We start from the raw sequence: 21,610 nt of genomic DNA on the forward strand, positions 1-21,610 counted from the left end.
GGGGGGGGGAAGGTTGTTGGTTGGAAGCGAACAATGAAAAAGCTTCACTGTTGATGATTTTTGAAGTGGACAATTGCATTGTGAATGGTTCTGCAGTAGATTGAATATATGAATGTGACTACAATACTACACTTACTTGGAAAGACAATCTGTCATGATTCTCTTTTATTTCATTTAACAAAAACAGAACATATATGATGATTGTTACACTACCATGCATCACCATGGATCTATAGATTCCAAGAATAGGTTTTTTTTTTTGAGGTGGGGGGGGGGGGGGGTTGAGTTGCATTTTTCAAGCTTTCACTGCCATAGGAGCTAACTATTCTATAGTGAAGAGGGGTGCCTTGTCAAGTACACTTTTTCAAAGGTTCTATAATGCTTCCCTTGAAGGAGCGAATGGAGCTGGCTGGATAGCATTGTAAACATCCCATCATGTAGACATACCATTGTCGACATACACAACATGTATGTCGATTCAACATGAGTCTTGTTCTTGTATATGATGATTACTAGCACTCTGGTGATGACTTTATCTATCACTTCGGATTTATAAGATTCTTCATGATAAAACCACATTTCAAACACATGAGGAATCCTACCTATGATGATATCTGCAAGTTGGGATTTGTATAAATTTTTCCTCAACGTTTAGATTAAGATCGAACAGCGATCGACAAGTATAAACCGGAGAATGATGATGCTCAAGTCGGCAATGCAGAAATATAAACGCATGATCAGAATGAAGGAATTGAAGAAGTTGGAAGGGGGAACTAGCTGATTTTGAAAGATACTAAAACATAAAAGCCTAACAGAGTGGGGGCAACTTGTTACTTCTGAGGAGACTCAAAGAGAACATAACCAAGAATTAGTACAAGCCATTCAAGTATTGATGGGAAAAAAAAACTGGTGTTGAGGTAAAAGCATATGAAAATTAGGATATATGGTCTCTGAATTGTCACCCACTGAGTCGTCAATGCTTGGTGTTACCTGTCTAGCAAGCATATGGGAGGAACGATGAAGATCTTGAAAATGACCTAATAAGAATCCCATCAAAATTTGATATCTAAAGTGTCTTTCCCTGGTCCAAAGATTCCATTTCTATCTTCTCAAAGTAAGGGCTTGTGATACATGTTGACGTGAACTTCATTTGGTGATGATGGTAGCTTCTGGTTTCTGCTTTTATGGGCCCCTTCTCTCTTTGGTGCATTTTAAAGGCAAAGTGTAATGGAGATAGTCACTCCAATGAAGGAGGGTGTCAAAGGCACCTCGGACCCAATAAATGAAAGAGAGAAAGAGGGGGACGCAATATCTAGATATTTTCCAAAGTCACACAACATTTTAATTGAGGGGTGTAGAGAGCCAAAGGGCCAAGTTGAAAGCCTTTGGATCAACTAGTTACATGGTGGTGGCAGAGCCTGGATTTAGATCCTCTGAGGGTAGAGGTCTATTTTTTAATCATACGTTAAGGGTAAACCCTACCTTAGAGTGCTGATAAAATGAATCAGACATGAGACTCGATGAACTTCATGTGGACCCCACTCATACGTGGTGGAGACGTGTGAAGGAAGTACAAACCTCTTCCTAACGGGTAGGGGATCTGGACTCGCGTCTTGGATCCTGTATCCTCACAATATGTGGGGTTTATTATTTTTCGCAGACACCCATATTCTATATTCTTCAATTCTTAAAGGCATGATTTAAATATTTTTGTATTGTTTGATTAAGAGTGGAGTGAAATGAAGAACCCACCATTTGCTTTCTTTCTTGCCACTCCAGCCGCCTGGGAAAACCTGAAAAAGCTTGAGAACAGGTTGTTCTTAATGTATGTGGAGTTGGAGGGGGGGGGGGGCTCCTTTCTTAGTGCATTTTAAAAGCAAAGCATAATGGAGATAGTCACCCCCCCCCCCCCCCCCATGAACCATTAGAGAGAGAGAGAGATTTAAGTAGTCAGAAAGGCACTTGATTTTAAGGTGTAGGGCTAAGTTTGGGAGCATTGGGCCTTGGAAGCCGACTACAGATAGGACCACATTAGCACTGTCGCCCTTTACCCTTTCTTGGTGGTTCCCCATTTGTTTCTCCATACAACCCCATTTTTGAGTATGAGACCTTTAGGTACCGTTTGTTTGATGGAATAATGGTGGGGTGTAAATTTTTCTTGAAAAAACTAACTTTTCCATGAAATCTCACTACCCGCATGGTGGAAAAGTATTAAAAGAATATATACCTCTATCTTGATTGATTCATGTTAAATAAGAATATTATCAATCAAGAATATGAAAGAAAATTACTATAAAAAAATAATATTTAAGAAAATGAATAACTTGAAAATATTTCACATCAATCAATCAAACACATACAACTACCCTTTGATGGCATTAACCAACAACCATGGTGGAATTTGGAAAAAAGATTTGCCAAGAAAAACCGATCAATATCTTCCACCAAACAGAGACATCAATTTGTCACTTATTGATTAGCATCACGACAGACCTGGAAGTTACTTTTGGAAAAATAATTTTGGGCAGTAAAAAGTTTGTGTTTCACCCAAACTGTTTGTAATATCCGAAGTTAATGCATATTAATACGAAATCGCTTCAGTCTTGCGTATTAAATGTGTAAGATTGTCATTCGAAATTTTTGATGATTGGATCCGACGGCTCGGATGATTTCGCATGACAGTCTTGCGCACTAAATGCACAGGACTGAAACAAAGTCTATATTAATAATGCGTAGAACTAAAGCAAAGTCCATATTAATAGGTAGGTGATACTTTCTTCTTCTTTTTTCTTAAAAATTTACCATCTTGTTCTTTCTTGGTTATCTTTCTCTCTTGTCTCAGTCTTGTAGGCTTTGTATCATCTAAAATTGCCAAACAAAAGCTCCACACAATGTCAGACATCCATAATGGGTTTGTTAATTCCTCCTTTGGGAAATAAGTCTAATTAGTACATTCCAAACAAAAGAATCCTCTGGTTTGGTTCTAAACTTCCACTTGTCTCTCTCACTCACTAATCGTTGTTGTCATTTTGCTTAAAAAGCACAACTGACTTCTTACCAAATAGTAAGAAAAATACTAAGGAGGAAGTCAGGGTTAAGATTTATGCGCTCTTCACACTTTTTTACTGCACAATTGGAGTAGAGTCCACTTAAGACCCACTGAGTATTTCAGCTTTCATTCATTTTATAGTAAGATTCATTAGAACATAACCCTCTACCTTGACAGATAAAGGATTCAAACTCGAAATGCTGAGCAACAATGTGAAACAATTCATGCACTAAGAGACTTACATGGATTTTTTTTTCATAATGAAATTGTTTATTTTATTGACTCTTGACAGATTTCCATTTTCTTTATCTCAAAAGATTCTGACTTGTACTTTGACAACCATTCATGCATGCATTGGTTAGCAAAGTGAACTACTGAAAGGGGTTGAAGTTTCAATTTTGTGTCCATGCATGCATGGTGGTCCAAACTACTCCAAGAACACTCCATGTGCATGGTTTATGGATGCCCTTACCAATCAAAATTCATCTCTTTCTTTGCTTTCAAAAAACGATCACTATGAATTGAAGTAATGGTAACATGGTTTCAGACTCTACCCTTTTCTAAAAGATCAAATAAGGACAATAATCCAGATGATGGTATCTTCTTGAGCCCAGAATGGGAAGCTCACTATGCATCATTTCTAACAAGGTTTAAAGTATCCCACGATACTATACGATACTTGTCGATATGTATCTATATTTGAACAAACCGATACGATATATCTTGATACGTGTCTCTATTGAATTACATTAAAATACATTAGTCAGAGCGATACAATACTCAATATTGGACCTCAACATGATTTTTGTGAATGCACAAATGTTTAACGCTTTTGTGAATCTCTGGATTTTACCACATACCTATCAATCTACAGATTCACGTTTTTAGTGTAAAAAGATGAATCTCTAGATTTTATGAATCCAAGAATTTCTACAACCGAATGGGTATAAATATTGCATTCATGAATTCAGAGATTTGAAATCTTTGAATTCATGTAACCAAACAGGCCACTAAAAAACCTTTCGCTCTGAGTTCACCCTATATTATATACATAATTTGATAAATAAACTTTATTTTTAGCCATTTCTCTCCTTTTGACATAATAGTCTAAAAGGAGACGTGAGATTATGATTAATCTAATAATCTTATGTTTGGTGGAACAGAAAGCAGAGAGATGGAATTTCTTTTCTTACTTCTTTTTGGAGATGTAAATCTTAAAAATGATGGCATGGTCTCAATCAAGCGAGCAGCATGTCTGGTAAAGTTAGGAGAAGATTTTAATTACCAAAACACAGCCCACAACAATAAAAACTTTGGGAGTGTGGGGATCAATATTAGTGGTAACACTTCATTGGGTTCCTCTTTATGTAATCGACTTTAATGCTAATCTTCCTAATCTAAATGTTGAAAAAAACCAGTAACTCAGCTTAGGGGAAGAGATTTGCTATCAGGCTGTGTGGTTTTTGAATTCAAGTTCCCATGGACAACTTAGGAGAAGGGTTTTTTTTTTTTTTTTGTAAACAGCACTTCATTTATATAACTAAACAAAGTACAAACACACCTGCATGAGAACACAAGGTTCAAATTGAATCAAGGCGCGGCAAAAGACCAAACTGTCGTACATGCAATAGACAGGGTCAGCCAGGGTAAGGGTTGGGTCAAGCCCAAAGTGGATTACAGCCACAAAACCCTTAGAACAAGAACACCAAAACAACATCAACACCCTCAAAGGGGGACAACTTACACGCCTCAAGGGCGGACAGAACACCCACATAGGAGGACAAAGTACACGCCTCAAAGGCGGATTCAAAACTCCTACAATTACAACGATGGTAGCAGCGAAAGTGTGGAGAATGTTCAAACTTCCCATCTAGCGATACCGTAAAGGCGTACCGATCAAGCTCGACGCAGAAGAACTTGGACCCAGACTTGGAGTTGTTCTGCGGTGTGCACCAGAAACGCTGTAACCAAAGGAGCTGTTATGAAAAAAAAAAAAAAAAAAAAAAAAAAAAAAAAAAAAAGTTAAACTTAGGAGAAGGGTTGGTTCAGCATATTTAGCCTAAACCAATTCTATCTTAACAAGTTAAACCCTAAATCTAAACCTTACAAGAACTCTCAATCCAAACTTTATCTTGTTAAGGTTTTTCTAAGCCTGATCTGTCTTGATTTATCCTAATAGGTCGATTAGCCCTAATTTTACCCTGTTCGGATAGGATCGAGTTGTGTTGGCCCGATGACTAAACCCGAATCTTAGGTCTCTTACAGGGCTGATTATTTTATGACCTAAATCCACCATTTGGGCCAACAATGTTTCATTGAAACCCCTATTCATTGCAAAATTTACATATTTTTTTGGTTTATAATTAATTTTTGTAGTCACCAAACTTCTGATTATTGTTTTTTGGTAAACCTAACTCCTGATTATTGATAATGGATGGCTGGGATACTGTTTATACATTATTTATGCACTAGTTGTAGCCTGTAGGTGGATGATGCAAGATGACATATTTAATAAGTAACATCTCTGTGTTACAGTGTTTGTATTCTGGAAAGTAGAAACCACCGTAGTTTCCCTTTTTAGAAATACTAAGACTTTTAAATGTAAACTAATGAATTTATCTGGAGAGAGAGAAGCAGAAGAAGCATCAGCAGAACACATGCAGAAGAAGAAGAAGAAGAAGAAGAAGAAGAAGAAGAAGAAGAAGAAGAAGAAGATGTATAAAGTGGTTAATTTCTAAGGTGGGTAGGGTCAGGTGTTGATGGGGATAGGAACGCATGGCGTAGCCAAGCTCCCCTCGTGCGCGCTATATATCAATGGCGGCTCTACCCTTCTTTATTCATCATCATTAATGGCATGCAGCCAAAACAGAGACCCTCTTAAGAGCTCTCTCTCTCTCTCTCTTTCTCTCTCACACACACACAGTGATCAACAAGTCCACTAGTCCAATGGGTTGCTGTTGTTTAACCATTAAAATGAAAAAGTTGAGTGGAAGAGATGAAGATTGTGGGAGACAATCAAAAACACTTGAAGCTATCAACTGTAGATTTAACGTCTTTTGAGGACCTCAGTGTGTGTGGGTCACCCTTTCTCCTCCATAGGACCATGACCCCTTCATCTATATTTATACCCCTCTCTACCAGCCTCTTCTGAACACTCATCGCAAGCTTTCTTATCTCTCTTGCTCACTCCTTCCCTTGAATATCTCTCTGCATTCTCCGTCTCTCTGCCTCTGATCCTCTATCTCTGCCGCTCTCCACTTGAGAGCTCAAATGGCGGATAGCGGTTCATCACAGTCCAAGAGAATGTGTGTGGTGCCTGAAAAGGCCAAGCTGCATATGGCCATGCTGGCCTTGCAGTTTGGTTATGCAGGTTTTCATGTGGTTTCTAGAGCTGCCCTTAATATGGGTATCAGCAAAATCGTTTTCCCTGTTTACAGGAATATCATAGCTTTGATTCTGCTCATTCCCTTTGCCTACTTCTTAGAGAAGAGGCCACCCATTACAGCTTCTCTTCTTCTTCAGTTCTTCTTCCTTGCTCTAATCGGGTAAGGCTTGAATTGAACATCATATACATACAATTTTATTGTGGTTGCTTTAATTTTTTGAATCTAATCTAGTAATCAAGGATGGGTTTTGTTGGGTATTCAATGAACTTGCAGAATAACAGCAAATCAAGGATTCTACTTGTTGGGCTTAGACAACACTTCACCTACCTTTGCCTCTGCCATACAGAACTCTGTTCCAGCAATAACCTTTCTCATGGCTGCCCTACTCAGGCAAGTGCAGCTAAGCTAATTACATTCACTAATGTATTTAAGTTCCAATGCATCTTTGAGATTCTTACTGGGTTACTTGTTGCAGGATAGAACATGTAAGAATAAATAGAAGAGATGGCATATCCAAGGTGGTGGGAACACTGTCATGTGTGGCCGGAGCTATGGTCATAACACTCTACAAGGGGCCAACAATTTTTGGTCCGGCAGGTCCACCGGCACACTTGCAGAACACACATCTATTTCAATCACTGGGAGATGCTGAGGGGAAGAACTGGACTTTGGGTTGTATCTACCTAATCGGCCATTGTCTTTCTTGGTCTGGTTGGCTAGTCTTGCAATCTCCTGTGCTAAAGAAGTACCCAGCAAGGCTTTCTGTCACCTCCTACACGTGTTTTTTTGGGGTGCTACAGTTCCTTGCCATCGCTGCATTCGCAGAGAGGGATTCCCAAGCTTGGCTTGTCCACTCTGGAGCTGAGCTCTTCAGTGTTTTCTATGCCGTAAGTTTCAAAAGCCACTGAATCCATGCATGAAAAAAATCAACAAATGGACAAAACAAATGACGTTTGATGATCAAAGATGAGGTAATTCCATTCGTTAACATCTGGGTTATTGTTGTTGCAGGGAGTGGTGGCATCAGGAATTGCATTTGCTGTTCAGATATGGTGCATTGACAGGGGTGGTCCCGTGTTTGTGGCAGTATATCAGCCAGTGCAGACCTTAGTTGTCGCTATCATGGCTTCCCTTACACTGGGCGAGCAGTTCTACCTGGGCGGGTATTTTTTTTACTTTTCTTGTTAGATTAATTAATTTTCCTTCACTCATGGGTGATGATTTTTCCCCCTCCAAAGACAAGGCCTATGATTAAAGAGTTGTTAGTAATTACCAACAGTTTTTAGTGCAGAAATTATGGATTCAACTCCCTTATGATATTACATAAACTAGTCCAGATGAACCTTCATCATAAGTATAAAAAAGATCAAACCTTCATCATAAGTATAAGTTCTTCGGTTCAGACAATTATGGATTTGGAGAAACTATCTTTTTTCTGCTATTATATTTAGATGTCCACCTTCACCTACTGTTTGACCTTTTGAAGTCCCATCTCATCAGTTATCCACTAAGCCCTAAGGTGGTCCCTTAGTACTCTACTAGTATTGCCTCTTAGAGGCCCTGGATGGGACTGTTCATAGGGGTTTCAGATCAAACCTTTCAGAATGGGTTTTTGAAGATTAGGAGGATTAGGAATAACCCTGGGGACCAAAAGAAAAACCCAAATAGGCCAATCAGTTAAATCACACATCAGATTATTAAATATATGGGTTGGGTTTCAGATAAATTTAAACTGAATACTTTGTGAATTTTCACTTGTGCTGGTTGTGGTGGTGGGTTGGGTTTCAGATAAATTTAAACTGAATACTTTTTGAATATTCACTTGTGCTGGTTGTGGTGGTGGTGGGGGTGATCATAGCTTCAGTGTTGGTGGAAATGCTTTGGAGTCAGGTCCACCCATACTCTCATGCATCCAGTCTGTTCAATGAGTTCAATCTCCTCGCTTATCAACTATTCTGGGGTTCATTGTACTGGTCCCTTTAATTTTAGGTTTTAAAAAGAATACTAACTTAGATTCTGTTTCTTCACATACAAAGTTTTTAAATTGCTTGACAAAGGTTTTATGCACAGTCATGCAACTGTCAGTTTCATGTGCATCGAATAGACAAAAGTCTACTGGTAATAATTAGTCTCTCAAATTGATTCCTCATCTCTGTACAATTACCTCCAGTTTATCAGTTCTTTTTTCTTTCTTTAATTCTGTTGTGATACATAGATGATGGGATCCTTTACCCTTTCTATATAAGTTAGAATCCTTTACCTACAAGTGTAGAAGATCCACTCTCTCTATACTGGCATCATGGGTGCTCTCTATTTTATGAAGCTTTTCCATTCTTCTATACTGTTTTGCCTAGCTAACTGGTGTTGACTTACTGTATAAAATGTCAATATAAACGGCCAGCAGCAGATAGACTTCTACCTTAGAATAATTTCTATGGTATTTTTTTTTTTGGTTTTGATGCTAACAGAACAAGTTTTGATGAACCACAGAAAGGGAAAATTGAGAAAAAGAAAAATGGCAAAGTTGTCGTATAGCACTACAGCTTATAAAGGAACTGCTTCTGTCTGTGATTAAGTGGGATAGTCAAAGGGATATCTCTTTTGAATCTAATAATTAATGATGTGGGGGCTTGGGAGCCTTTCATACGAAAAAAGAAAGAAAAAGAAGAAGAAGAAGAAAAAAGTGCCACAAAATACGACAAGGAAAACAATGTTAAGCTCTTAACCAATATCATAATTCCATTAAGATAATATCAAGTCATCAACTGTTTGCAGAACAAATTGGATATAATAACCAAGAGGATAAGGTGATAATGTTAGGTCATTCTCCAACTCTAGCTCAATGGTTTTATATGCTTTGTCAAAGCTAGCCCAGATTCCCACTAGGTAGCCCAGCCCTACAATAATCCCCTTGGAAGAAATTTTTCTGTCACTCAAGTAGACAAGAGTCTCTTCATCCAGAGTGATTTGCTGCTTTGAATGAACTCCTGGAATAATGAATATCATCATTAACTCTATCATGAACCTCCCAAATACAGTCAGATCTCTTGGGTTTAAGATATTCTTATCTCTTTATGTGATTTTTGTTATTTATGTCCCATTTGTTGATGGGTGCAACTTTGATGTACAAATTACACAACAGGATCATCGGTGCAGTGCTGATTATCATCGGATTGTACTTAGTTCTATGGGGGAAGAGTGAGGAGCAAAAGTTTGCTAAAGAGGCTGCAAGCATTATTGCATCATCTCCTAATGCTGAGCATTCTCATGGGGTCATCAACAATAGAGCAGCAAGCCATGTCAAGTCCTCACTTGCACAGCCACTTCTCTCTTCTACTACAGATCAAAATGTTTGATTTCAAAGACCACAAAGATCTGGAGAACTTAAAAAGTGTTTGGATCTCTAAAAAACTAAGTTTGGTGATATTTTTAAGTCATGTTATACTTCTTAGAAAGTGAGGAGAAAGCTTTGTGTGCATTTATATCAAGTATGTGAGTTGTTCTACTTTTTCAAATATTTGATTGATCATCTGGGCTCAGCTGCTTCTTTATTTACTTTCTTTTATTGATTTTTTTACTTTTGAAAGAGCTCAAAGCCAATTAAGGGCCCCTCTCAAGATCTGTGATCACTGTACTTGAATTAAAAAGGGTTGTGTTGTAAGAGTTGCAATTCTAAGATCTGCCATTTGCTTTAGCTTTCTTCACAACTTTTAAAAGAGAAACATGAGTTTGTTTCCCACGTTTGTATGATTATAATCTAATATCTGAAAACTGGAAAGAGATGCACTTTAACATTCATGATTTAATATATATTGTTCCCAAAGCAAAGATTAGAAATATGACATCAAAGCTCTCGACACATTCAACGAATCAAATGTTCCTACATTACTCCTTCTTGACTTGTTTTTCACAGTACAAGGAATCAAAACCAGATGATTCAAGGCCGATCCCAATTTATAAGCATGTTCAATGTTTGGTCTCTAATTTTTGGCCATCAATGAAACCTGCATCTTGCAGCAAATAGCCCCCCCCCAGTGTTTATTGCATCAGAAACTCAGAAGAAAATCTCAGATCTAAAAAAGTCAGCAACTTCTTTCTGATCCAAATTCTTGGGCTTATGTTGATTGTAGTACAGACTGATCCCTTGCTGATTTAGCTTCCTTGAACCTGAAATGCCCATGAGAGAGAAGCATGTCATCTTTTCAGGATCCAGTTTTCATTTCCATCATCACCTTACTCATCTATAATGATTTCATTTACTAATCAATACTTCACTACTCTGTGTACTGTGTTTCCCATCAGATGAGCATATAACATGATTACTGATAATAATTTGAGGGGTCCCAGTGTGAGATCTTGAAGATTTAGGTCCATCAAGTTGCCTCCACTGTTCTGCATTTTTGTTTTGTATTTTCTGCTATCCACACAGTCCAGTTTCTACCAGATGAATCAGACTTCACAGTTCAGACCATGGTGACTTGCCCATGATGTGTTCGGTACTATATCCAAACCAAACCACCCATACTGTACCGAAATAAAGTCTCCCTTTACTTTTAGGAGTCAAGTAAAGAACTGTGCCAGATGGGCTACAACTAGAAAGGAAAGGAACCACCCCCAACGAAAGCCTCAAAGCCTATAACACTCAAAAGGGAGAAAGGATGGAAAGAACAACAATAAAGTGACACAAGATTTACCAAGAGTTGTAGGTTAATAGCCAATACTCAACAAATTGATCTTATAACTTTGATGACTAATCAGGATTTCTCACTTGCAAAAACAGATGAGATATTTCAAATCAGTGGTGGAGGGAACTAATACTTTCTAACTTCCAAAATATGAAGGGGTATAGACTTTAACCAAGGCTAAGTAATTTCCAGGAAATCTGTGTTCATCTGCCTGGATTTCAAAATTTACATGAAAAAAAAAACATGAGATAGTGCAGAAGAGAGATGGATCTCATAAACAACTCTATTTACAAGTTCTTTAATTGGTTTGCATGATTGGCAAACAAGAAGAAGACAAATCCAAAGGTTTTGCCTTATTAACCTAATTCTTGTCTACCCACTAGAGATTTCTTCCTTGGGGAAAAAAACAAGTGCGACTCAAGAGTTCTACTCTACTGCATGTCTATCTCTAGAAACAAAATCTAAGAATTCCACTGGTTATTTTATATCTTATCTGTGTTTGTTTTTAAAAATAAAGCACCACCCATACTCATTTTAACATGCAAACATCCCTTTCTTATGTAACTTTTAGGGGGAAACAAACTGAGATTTCTTATCTTCTCCCAGAATTAATCCAGACAAATGAAGGTGGGTTGAGCAGCTAAAGTAATTAAAAAAAACAAAAAGCACTTTATTGATGTTTAAAGGCTTAACTAAGCAAAAGGGCGGTAGCTAAAGCTACTAAACATGAAAAAGGACTAATAGTATAGAAGGATTAGTGGGATTGTTGTTACGTGAGGCAGCAAAACTTTACTAATTAATCTTTCTTATCTTCAAACAAAAAAGAGATTGCTGTCCCAGCCAAATGTTTCCACCTTATAGTTTTACTGCTGCTTTAAGACTAAGGTTATGATTAAGATTAAGATTAATGATCTGGTTTTTCTAATTCCATCTATTGACTCAATAATTATCCTCGCTTAATGAGTCTTGCGAGTGCAGAAAAGTGATTATTGGTTTTAGGAAGGCTAATGGATTTCCATTCATCTCTCCACCGCTCAATCATGTTTGTGTGCCTTCTACCCCAAAAAGGAAGAGAAAGAAACACACCTTCTCTATCTCAGAGAGTGCTTTCTTCTTTCTGGTAAAAATCTCAGAGACTCAAGCTTAGGAAAAATAAGCCCACAATGCCAATATGCATGTCATAGCACTCCAAATGCCTCAATTTTTCACAAGGCAACGAACTAGATGAAGAACATCAATGAAACACGACTGATTTGCTGGTTTTCTACAATCTATTTTTAAGGAAAAATAAAGGATAAATTGTTTTTGATACAGCCTGGTGAATGTAACAGTCATGGAGTAGTGATTGTTAAGGAATAACCCATGCTTGAGCACAAACTATTGTTTTTCTGTGATATATTTCTGATAAAGAACTAAACATACAAAAGAAGTATTTCTAATTGTGTAGACTGTAAAAGACCTAAACTTACAATGCTAGTGAAGGTCACCAATCAATCTTATTGTCTCAAACAGAAGTATGCAATACCTGATTGGAGCAACCACAAAACCGGTGACCTCACTCACACAAACAGTTTAACAGAGGAACACATATAAACACAACTACAGAGAGAAAGGGGAGCCCAAATGAAGGGGCTTTAGAAACCATACACATTTGGTATTTGAGACAGGGAGTCAGGGAGTCAGGGAGATGACATCTTTGGAGAAAAACAGATATAAATATGGGGTTTTGACATCGCCAAAGAACCTATATGAAATTTTCAGAGCATCATAGGGCAAGGAAAAATGCCACTGCAAATTCTAAACTTCAAAGCAAGGAAATGCCAGAAGTTCCAAAAACTGGGATAAACTCAATTTGTTTATTTATTTAGTTTCAATAAATTTAAGAAAAAATCGAGGAAGAGAGGACATTCAGGGTAGTAAATTCATCTTGAGAGTGAATGAAGTTGCAAGTAATGTGTTTGACAAAGAGAGACAGCATTGACAATCTGCACCAAGATATTTCAATGGGTAGGGTTTGTGAAAACAGGGACAAAGCAAGGGAGAAGATGAGCAACTAGCGAGAGATGGGTGAGAGTTAGCAGCTGCGTCTCAAACGACATCTTCAGACAAACCCTTGACCTCTATCTTAAGCAGTTGTTCGTGAAAAGAGATGATATCCAGCCAGATTTACATTATCCAGCAGGATCTTGCTTGGCTGGTGCCTGTGGTGCCTGTGGTGCCCAGTGTTGGATGGTTGCCACGTAGTTTCCATTAAATCTCACCACACAAAACAGCATGTGCATATTATACGAACTTCAGTGAAAAAACCCGTTCTTCCTCCAAGGGAACCAAACCATCTGAAGTTTAACTCGAACCAAACCCACCACAACCTGCATTTCAAGTTTTCAACCTGCGATATTCATTCATCTGCTTCGTGGGTGGGAAGCAGAAAATTGAATAGAGGAGAGGAGAGAATATGAAGAAGCTGCACCAACCCTAGCTCATGGAACATTCCTAGGTCGAGAATCCCATCAACGAATCTGCTGCTGCTGCAACTGCACTCATGGAACATTCCTAGATTGAGAATCCCTGCTCAAAGCTGAATCAACCTCCTGCTGCTGCAACTGCAGGTTCTTCTCTGTTTCTTTCTACGTATTCTATTCTTCAGTATAAATGGCAAAATGTCCAAAGCCTGTTCCAATATTATTTGTCCACCCCATAGTTTGTGAATCAAGGAGATGTGCGAAAACTCTAGAAGTCAACAATACAAAGAAAATGCAAGGCAGCAAGCAATTAATTCAGGGAGCTAAGTATAAAATGTAAAAGTAGATGATGGCCAGCTTTATTGAAAAATACCCTGAGCAAACAACCTACGGAGAATTGACATAATCCAGATTGAAGGAATAGAAGAGCTAGGGGCAGACCAAAAGTAACCTTAAGAGGTGAGAAAGGATATGCATGGCTTGGGCCTTGTATTTAGCATGGCCTCAAATAGAGTTGATTGGAAGGCAAGAATCCATGTAACCAACCCCATTTAGTTGAGACAAGGCTTGATGATGAATGATGATGACCCTAAGCAAACATCCTACTTCTACATTTTATTTATCAAGAAGCATTCCTTCAACTATCATCTGAGTATTCCTTCCAGTATCTTGCACCACTTTGTATTCTTTTTTACTTTTTCTCCCTCTTTCAAGTGGAATAATTAGCAACATTGTCAAGAATCAAGATATCTCTTGGTTTGGAAAGAAAATAGATGAAGTGACAGCTTTTTTTGTCACTGGTTAACTGTTCAAACAATTTCAGCTCTGCCTTACATTATTGTACCATATGGGCTGACTGAGAAGAAATAGTGGTCTTACATGCCGTCCATTGCCTATCCTTATACAGTGTCTAACACAACTTACTGAGAAATGCAGGTCTTCATAAACTGAGCTGATCTGTGTAATGAAACTGTACTCCCTGAAACCACAAGATTATGTCCATCTCACCACATATCCTACACAAACAATTTTATAAACCCATCATCTACATCTACATTTTATTTATTAGGAAGGTAGTTGATTTTATTGATGGCCAGCTTTATTAATAAATTCAAGGAACTAAGTATAAAATGCAGAACTAGACGATGTGATAAATTAACGCATCCACAGGAATTTTGAGTGGCTTCAACTTCATATTTTAGCAACTTGAGTTCCAGTTGGCTTTAACTTTATGTTTTAGAATTCGTTTAGGATTGTTTGGTTTCTTTTCCTTCTATATGTAACACTAGGATTGTTAGCTACCTAGATTCATTTAAGAAAATTTTTATTGACCTGTGGGTTGCTCGAGTTGAACATTAATTTTTAATTGAAATTTTTGTCTATAGGAATGATACAAGCATCATCATAGTAATTAACTTTGACTAACATTTTAAAAATAAATCTTTGTAGTGAGTTGTCACACTTGGTTGGATATGGATGGTGATCAAGATAAAAACAAGCCTCAAATTGGTATGAGGTTTAAATCAAAAGATGAAACTCATCATTTTTATGACCAATATGGGCGAAATATTGGTTTTAGTGCAAGGAGAGCCGATATACATTGGAGTAAGGAAGAACCAAGAATCATCAAGCAAAGGCAATTTGTTTGTAATAAAGAAGGATTTTGACTAGATAAAAGGAGATAAGGTGGTAATGGAACATCGTCTAGAGACTAGAATCGGCTGTCAAGCAAGGATGAGCTTATTAAGAATAGATGACAGATAATATGAATAGCGTACTTTTGTTGAACATCGCAACCATGTTCTTCACACTGAAGACATTATACATTTGATGCAGTCTCAGCATTCAATATCTGACAGCCAAGGTACTAAAATAGATTTGGCTGAGAAATCTGGTTAGTGTAGGCCCATACTCAGTGATAGCATTGAATAGATCCCTTGCTAGATGTCTAATGATGCATCAGCCGTTCAAAACTAGCCTCGGGTAATTCCTCCCTACACCAGTACCATTAGTTGTATAATACGATTCAACCTCATCCCAACCAATAAGGTTGCCTACATGGATCATGGCTTTCCAATTAGCTCTATTCAAGGTCATACTGAATACTAGGCCTAAGCCAGCTATGTTTTTCACTATTTCTCTTAGGGTTATTTTAGTCTGCCCCTAGCTCTTTCAGTTCTTTCAATTTGGTTTAAATTAATCCTCTATACTATGGGATTGAACATACCTATACCACCTCAAACAACTTTCTAGTAGCTTATCACGTATCACAGCTACTCCAAACCAGATCTAATATGATGATTCTTTACTTTATTCTTCCTAGTTTTGCCAGTCATCCATCTCAACATCATCATTTTTACTATGTTGAATTATCAATATAATACTTCTTCAAATTGTGGGCAGAGTACGGCATGTACTAATTTGAATTAGTTCATTCATTTTAAGCCATGAAGCCAGTTTTAGTACCGAAATAACTTCTAAAGTAGACGTTCACATGGACAGTAACCCTAGTTTATTTTTAGGTACTCTATTTATAGCACTAGTTTTTTTACACTTTTTTCTTCTTCTTTTTTTTTTTTTTGGGGGGGGGGGGTTGGTAAGATATTTTGTAGCACTAGCTTGAGTTTTAAGTTTTATGTCACCCATTGTGACTATAAATATAGATGTAACTGCTCAGTTGAACCCATCATTTGATGAAATTTCTATTTGAGAATGGCTGAGTTAGGATTGTGTTCTCTCTCCCGTTCTCCCTTTCCATCGAATTCTACGCTTTCTCCAAATCTGCTCCCAATCAAATTTCTTGAAGCTCCTTGTTACTAGGAATTCTCTGGTGGTTCAAGGTTTACCAGTAAGAGATATGAAGATTTGTTGAATCAGCCAAACTTCAATTCTTCTTCTTTTCATCCTCTCACAGCACAACCCTATATTTGCCCCTTTTGTTTCTTGTTTCCCAAGACCAGAAATTCCCACAGACCAAGTCCTCCATTAAAACAGCACCTTACCAGGTTCAATCACCCATCCCTTCCCATCCCCTAGACAGTTAGATCCAACCTGCAGCCCCATCCCTCATTCATACCTTGAAAAACCCCATCTCGTTTTCTTCCCATGAAATCCTAAATCCTGCACAGACCAAACCAACCTTAGGTTGCCCCCATCTTTGGATCAAATTATCCTCTCTGCCCTGGAAGCCGGGAGAACTCGATCTGATTTCTGATCAATCAGAAACCTTATATCCCCTCATCTTGTTTTCTCCCTCAAGTGGAAACCAAACCCTCCCGTGCTGATTTTCCAATTTCAGCAATGAAACATCAAGCCTTCACTGATAGACACCCCTACATCAACACAACCTAACTCTACCATCAAACACGAGGTTCTACTAAACCCTAATCTTATTTTGACTTAAATCCCTTTCTTGACCTACCTAAGCTTACCAGTTCATCCCAGATCCTGGATATTGGCTCCTAGTTAGTCTCCTACCAACCTAGGAATGAATCATCTGATGTCAGCTCCCAAGAAGTTAGGATGATAGTATGTGCCAATGGAAAAGTTAAGTACCAAGACAAATGCACTTCATGATACATTATAACATGATTTAGTGACAACAATGACTTCCAAGAAAACTTTGTGCTAGGCAAATAGGACTAATCCCAATATCTAAAATTGGTTTCTCAACCCCTAAACACTTGGGTTTTCTTATTTGACCATCCAAAAAAATAGAGGTTTACTGGGTGATTAGGACCACTGAGCTAACCTGACAAATGACAACAGCCCTTGTCAGGGGAGGAAGTATGAAAATGAGTATATATTAGATGTCACTTAGTCGCACAAGAATGCATCTGCATCATCAATGAAAAGCAAAAAGTGTTTCTTAGACTTCTTAGACCAGTCAAACAACTGGTGTACCTTGGTAACATCCTGCGATCAAAGTGGTGCAACATCACCACCAGTCATCAATGCATAATCCAACCTCTGGGAGTGCATTAAACAGGTTTCAAATGAAACACAAAACAGAAGCAGATAATTCAGAAAAGTAGTCATTGACTTGGCTTGGGAACTTCAAAATCACCTGCTCAATCCACAGTAAGAAACATTCATTAGGGAAACCAAAAAGGAAGCAGCCTGCATCAAGTATTGATTGAAGAGCTCTCCGTGAAGATGTGAGACAAATATGTAATAACTACGCTACCAAACCAAGCTTCATAAAACACATGCTAACTACTTTCAATTTTGTCATCGTAAAAAGGCAGAGAGAAGTATGAAATTTCATATAGATTTTTTAGCAAGTTCTCTGGCAGCCATAGTTTTCCCCATTCCTGGAGGACGATAGAAAGCATCTTTTGGAATGGTCCCTCATGAGATTTTGTATTTGCAGTAGCTGTTGCAAGCTGCTTAATTCTTTTTTGAGGAGAAGGGTTAAGAATTGCATCTACAAACCCATTTCCATTTTTGGAACCAGAACTTTTATCCGTTTATGTGAAAGCGTGCTCATTACACAAGAATGAACCTCACCGAGGGTACTTCCATCTGGATGATTCTCTGATTAATGATGGTTGTCCTAGTATCCTGTCAACATAGCCCCAGATCACCCTTGCACCTTCCCTGCACGACACATAAAGACACTGATGAACTTTCATTCCCATAAAAGGAAAGGGAAAAAGAAAAAAGAAAAAAAGGCACCAATAAAACAAATACAAATTTGAATAATATGCCCATGTCAATGCATATCATAGAACACATCAATGGGGTCATATGTATTGACATTGACTACACAGCTAGACATGTTTAATAGAGTTGGTAAGGGCTTGTCCTAATCCAACATCAATTTTTGTTTTGAATTTTATATACAAAAGAATTGAATGGGAGGTTCATCAGCTAATCTGCGATTTAAAATTGGTGTTTGCTGTTGCAACTCATCTTTTGCATAGACAAGCCTTGTGTTTGACAAGGAAGAAATGGTTGGAGTTTATCCAATTGATGCTTTACAGTGTGAAGCATGGGTGAATCTATCTATTGTCATTTCCCTCTTGCTACAGCCAATATACTGTCTACGGTTACCTTATCTCGTATTCAGCCATTAGGAAGCAAGTTTTTCTTGAATTTGTTTATGCAACTAGAACCTAATCTTTTCTTGTAATTCATATCCTAAGCTCTCAATTTAGATCAAGCGCATCAGCCACCAACCATTCTTATCCTTTTGAAACATTTTCAACTTTCAACATGATGTCCATACTCTCAACAATGAACTCAATTTGAATTTCAACATCCTGACTAACTGATTTGGAATACTAACTGATTTGGAATGTTCCATAGTGCTTAACCTTTTAAATGTACACCCTTCTTTCTTTTCTTATTAGTTGGGAGTTGTGGAGAGGAGGGGAAGTGAAGGCTCTCATTTAACATGCTTATTTCTAAATAAACTGCAAGATAACCTCATAATACCGAATGACCAAAATTACACTTGAATAAGAGTAGTTTTGGGAATTTTCACATCAGTTTATCAACTTACCAATTTCAAGATCTTGGACAAAATGGTATGGAAGTAAGAACCAGTTTTAATAACTTCCCTCAAAAGAGAAACGAAAATCACGTGAAAGCAATCATTAACAGCAAATGGAACTAACTGTCCACAGCTTTATGATATTCCATTGTAAATTCTTGGGGATGGGAATTATTTGAAATTAGAAGTGAGGTTCATATGGAAACTGTTGGGACCTCGCCAGGCTGTTTTGAGGTTGCCCTAGGTCCACCTAGATCTAGGCTTGAACCGGGGTGTTTCCTGGCTATGGTATAAGGAAATATTAGTAGCACCGTATCCACATGTCCGGACTTTTGGAGCAACGGCAAGCACTTGTCCTACAAGTAGTATCAGAGCAGATCCAGACTCAAACTGGGGTGTTGTATACACAGTTCTAGACTTTTGGATCAACGACATGCGGTTGATCCTACAAGTGGTATAGAGCCAGGAGGTCATGGGTTCGAATACCTGGTGCTATTTGGGGGTTGGAGGATTTTAGGGACTCACCGGTGCTGAGGTTTAGTTATCTAAAAAATCTCACTTTTTGGGGGAGGTGATTGTTGGGACGTCAACTGCGCAATCACTTGATCTTACAAACAGATGTAAACAAGGGGTAAGTGGTTAAAACTAGTGTGTTGGTAGAGGCGTTTGCAGTAAAACTTGACACTGATTTGCATAATGCTAGCTAGATCTGCTGATATGTTTGTTTATTAGTGTTTTTGGAATTCAACTTATACATTTCCTGACATAGCAAGCATAATGAACTAACCTCCTTATCCAAAAACAAATATGGAACACAAATGAACTTCATTCTACTTCGATTTCGTAAGCAACGAACTGAAAGTTCTGATTAAAATAACCCTTACCTTTGAAGAGATTGGTGAACGAAGAGTAAGAGCTGCTGTTGCAGCATTCAGTCACAGCTTTAAGCTCCTCGTTATTGGCAAATGGCATTCATATTCACTCCGTCGGGGAACAGCGGAAGTCGGCGACAGAGAAAGTGAGAGGAAGAGCTGAACAGAGTCGATGTGGAAAAGGGTAACATATCCATTAGAAATGAAAAAAGAAAGATTTTGGTAGCAATCCAAAAGGGCATGGAAGTGAACTGAGAGTAATTATCCAGCTTCTGCAATTCTGCACTAATAGGTCGTATAATCAGCAAGAATTTCATATTTCCCCCAACAACAAAAACCACGATAAATGCTGGTCCTCTGTAACTACCAACCCTGCTCAAGCAATTTGATCATGACATATATTATCAAAACAATAGCTCAAGTACTCATATTTACAACTTCCACAGACTAAAATTTCTATTGAATAAATTATCAGAATCTGAAAACATCATGAGGCGATGAAGCTAACGGCAACCAAGTTGAGGAGCGACGAAGGTAATGAGGTCGAATCTGAGAAGTTGGTAAAAAATCGAACGCCTCAATCATCAATAGATATCCTTTCGCTAGAGAAAAACTATGATTGTTTTATTTTTCCTGTACATGGGGGTTGATTTTGTTTAAAAACCTTATGCGACAACTATTCATGGGCCAAAGCCCAAACGGTAAAAAACTTCGAGGCCCAAAGAAATGTGGATCCTCTACAAGCAATGCAAAGCATGAGCCATATTCCAGGGCGACCTCTCTGGACCTCGTGTCCATCGACAACACAATGTGAAGCATGCGTCATACTCAACAGATTCTTTGTTCTCCTCTCCTCCCTTGTGAACTTCTTTTCCCCATTTATAGATGGACTTTGGGATCTAGGCATCTAGACAAGTCGCTAGGTCCTGAAAAAAACTACCTTGTGCAACAAAATATAGAAAGAACAGTGATGCGATGGATGCGATTTCTAGCTGGACAACAAAGGCAATTATGTTGTTTATGCGAATGGCGTGTAATAAGGAGACCAGAGATTTGATGACGAAGGAAAAAGAGAGGAACGTAAATAACTATCAGGGTAACACAGTAGAGAGCATATATACTAAGGCCAATATGAGTTTGCAGATATCGGTAAGGTTTCCATCTTGTTGGTGAAGGGTATTTGCACGAAGACAATGGGGTTGCTGTTTTTTTTTCCCTTAGAATTTGCTAAGGATATTTTGATATAATTAAAATGGATAATTTTGCAATTAAAAATAATAAAAATAATAGTTTAACGGCTTTAAGTAACAGATTGGACTAATGTGTCTAATGAAAATTCAACTTTAGGGTGTCTTGGGCTGTGAGTATTTTAAGATTCTCATTTTGGAGTATTGACACAATTTGCTCATATATTTTTGAATAAAAAGCCAAGTGATATGATCTTTGCCAAATATGAGAAGAGTACCAGGTTGGTATACTAATTATCATCTTACAACCATTGAATTGACAAGCTAAATAGAGATTTAATTCATAAATTGAATAATTGAGGAGGTGGAATTAATTTTAAAAAGTTACTTAAGGAGGAGCGCTGTAAAATTTCCTTTTTCTCTTAAAGAAATTCAAACCCGAAACCTCGTTAAGTGTGTCTTGTTCTTAATT

The 21,610-nt window shown here is 37.9% G+C and overlaps 1 protein-coding gene and 1 long non-coding RNA gene across 3 annotated transcripts; one reads left to right on the forward strand and one right to left on the reverse strand.

Moving 5' to 3' along the window:
• Positions 1-6,036: 6,036 nt before the first annotated feature.
• Positions 6,037-10,129, forward strand: LOC149014346 (protein WALLS ARE THIN 1-like). The gene is made up of 5 exons (XM_089155039.1): positions 6,037-6,594; positions 6,709-6,825; positions 6,911-7,322; positions 7,447-7,598; positions 9,578-10,129. The coding sequence occupies exons 1-5, from the start codon at positions 6,320-6,322 to the stop codon at positions 9,789-9,791; spliced, it is 1,170 nt and encodes a 389-aa protein (XP_089011165.1). The 5' UTR covers positions 6,037-6,319; the 3' UTR covers positions 9,792-10,129.
• A 90-nt stretch (positions 10,130-10,219) lies between these two features.
• Positions 10,220-20,743, reverse strand: LOC149014347 (uncharacterized). Of its 2 annotated transcripts, none has more exons than XR_016173402.1 (3): positions 19,964-20,743; positions 18,092-18,181; positions 10,220-13,791 (listed from the first exon to the last, which is right to left on the reverse strand). It is a non-coding gene; the product is annotated as an uncharacterized LOC149014347 (long non-coding RNA). The 2 variants fall into 2 exon arrangements; XR_016173401.1 differs by having other exon boundaries at positions 10,220-14,598.
• Between the last annotated feature and the right edge of the window lie 867 nt (positions 20,744-21,610).

The sequence above is a fragment of the Hakea prostrata genome, chromosome 5, assembly GCF_041222555.1.
Source record: "Hakea prostrata isolate BN-2017 chromosome 5, UWA_Hpros_2, whole genome shotgun sequence".
Taxonomy (NCBI): Eukaryota; Viridiplantae; Streptophyta; class Magnoliopsida; order Proteales; family Proteaceae; genus Hakea; species Hakea prostrata.

What these genes read in the sequence shown, in the direction of transcription:
- LOC149014346 (XM_089155039.1), top strand. Translation starts at nt 6,320, where the DNA reads ATGGCGGATAGCGGTTCATCACAGTCCAAGAGAATGTGTGTGGTGCCT. An exon ending in CTCATGGCTGCCCTACTCAG is followed by an intron (nt 6,826 to 6,910) that starts GCAAGTGCAGCT and finishes TACTTGTTGCAG; the next exon opens with GATAGAACATGTAAGAATAA. An exon ending in TCTTCAGTGTTTTCTATGCC is followed by an intron (nt 7,323 to 7,446) that starts GTAAGTTTCAAA and finishes TTGTTGTTGCAG; the next exon opens with GGAGTGGTGGCATCAGGAAT.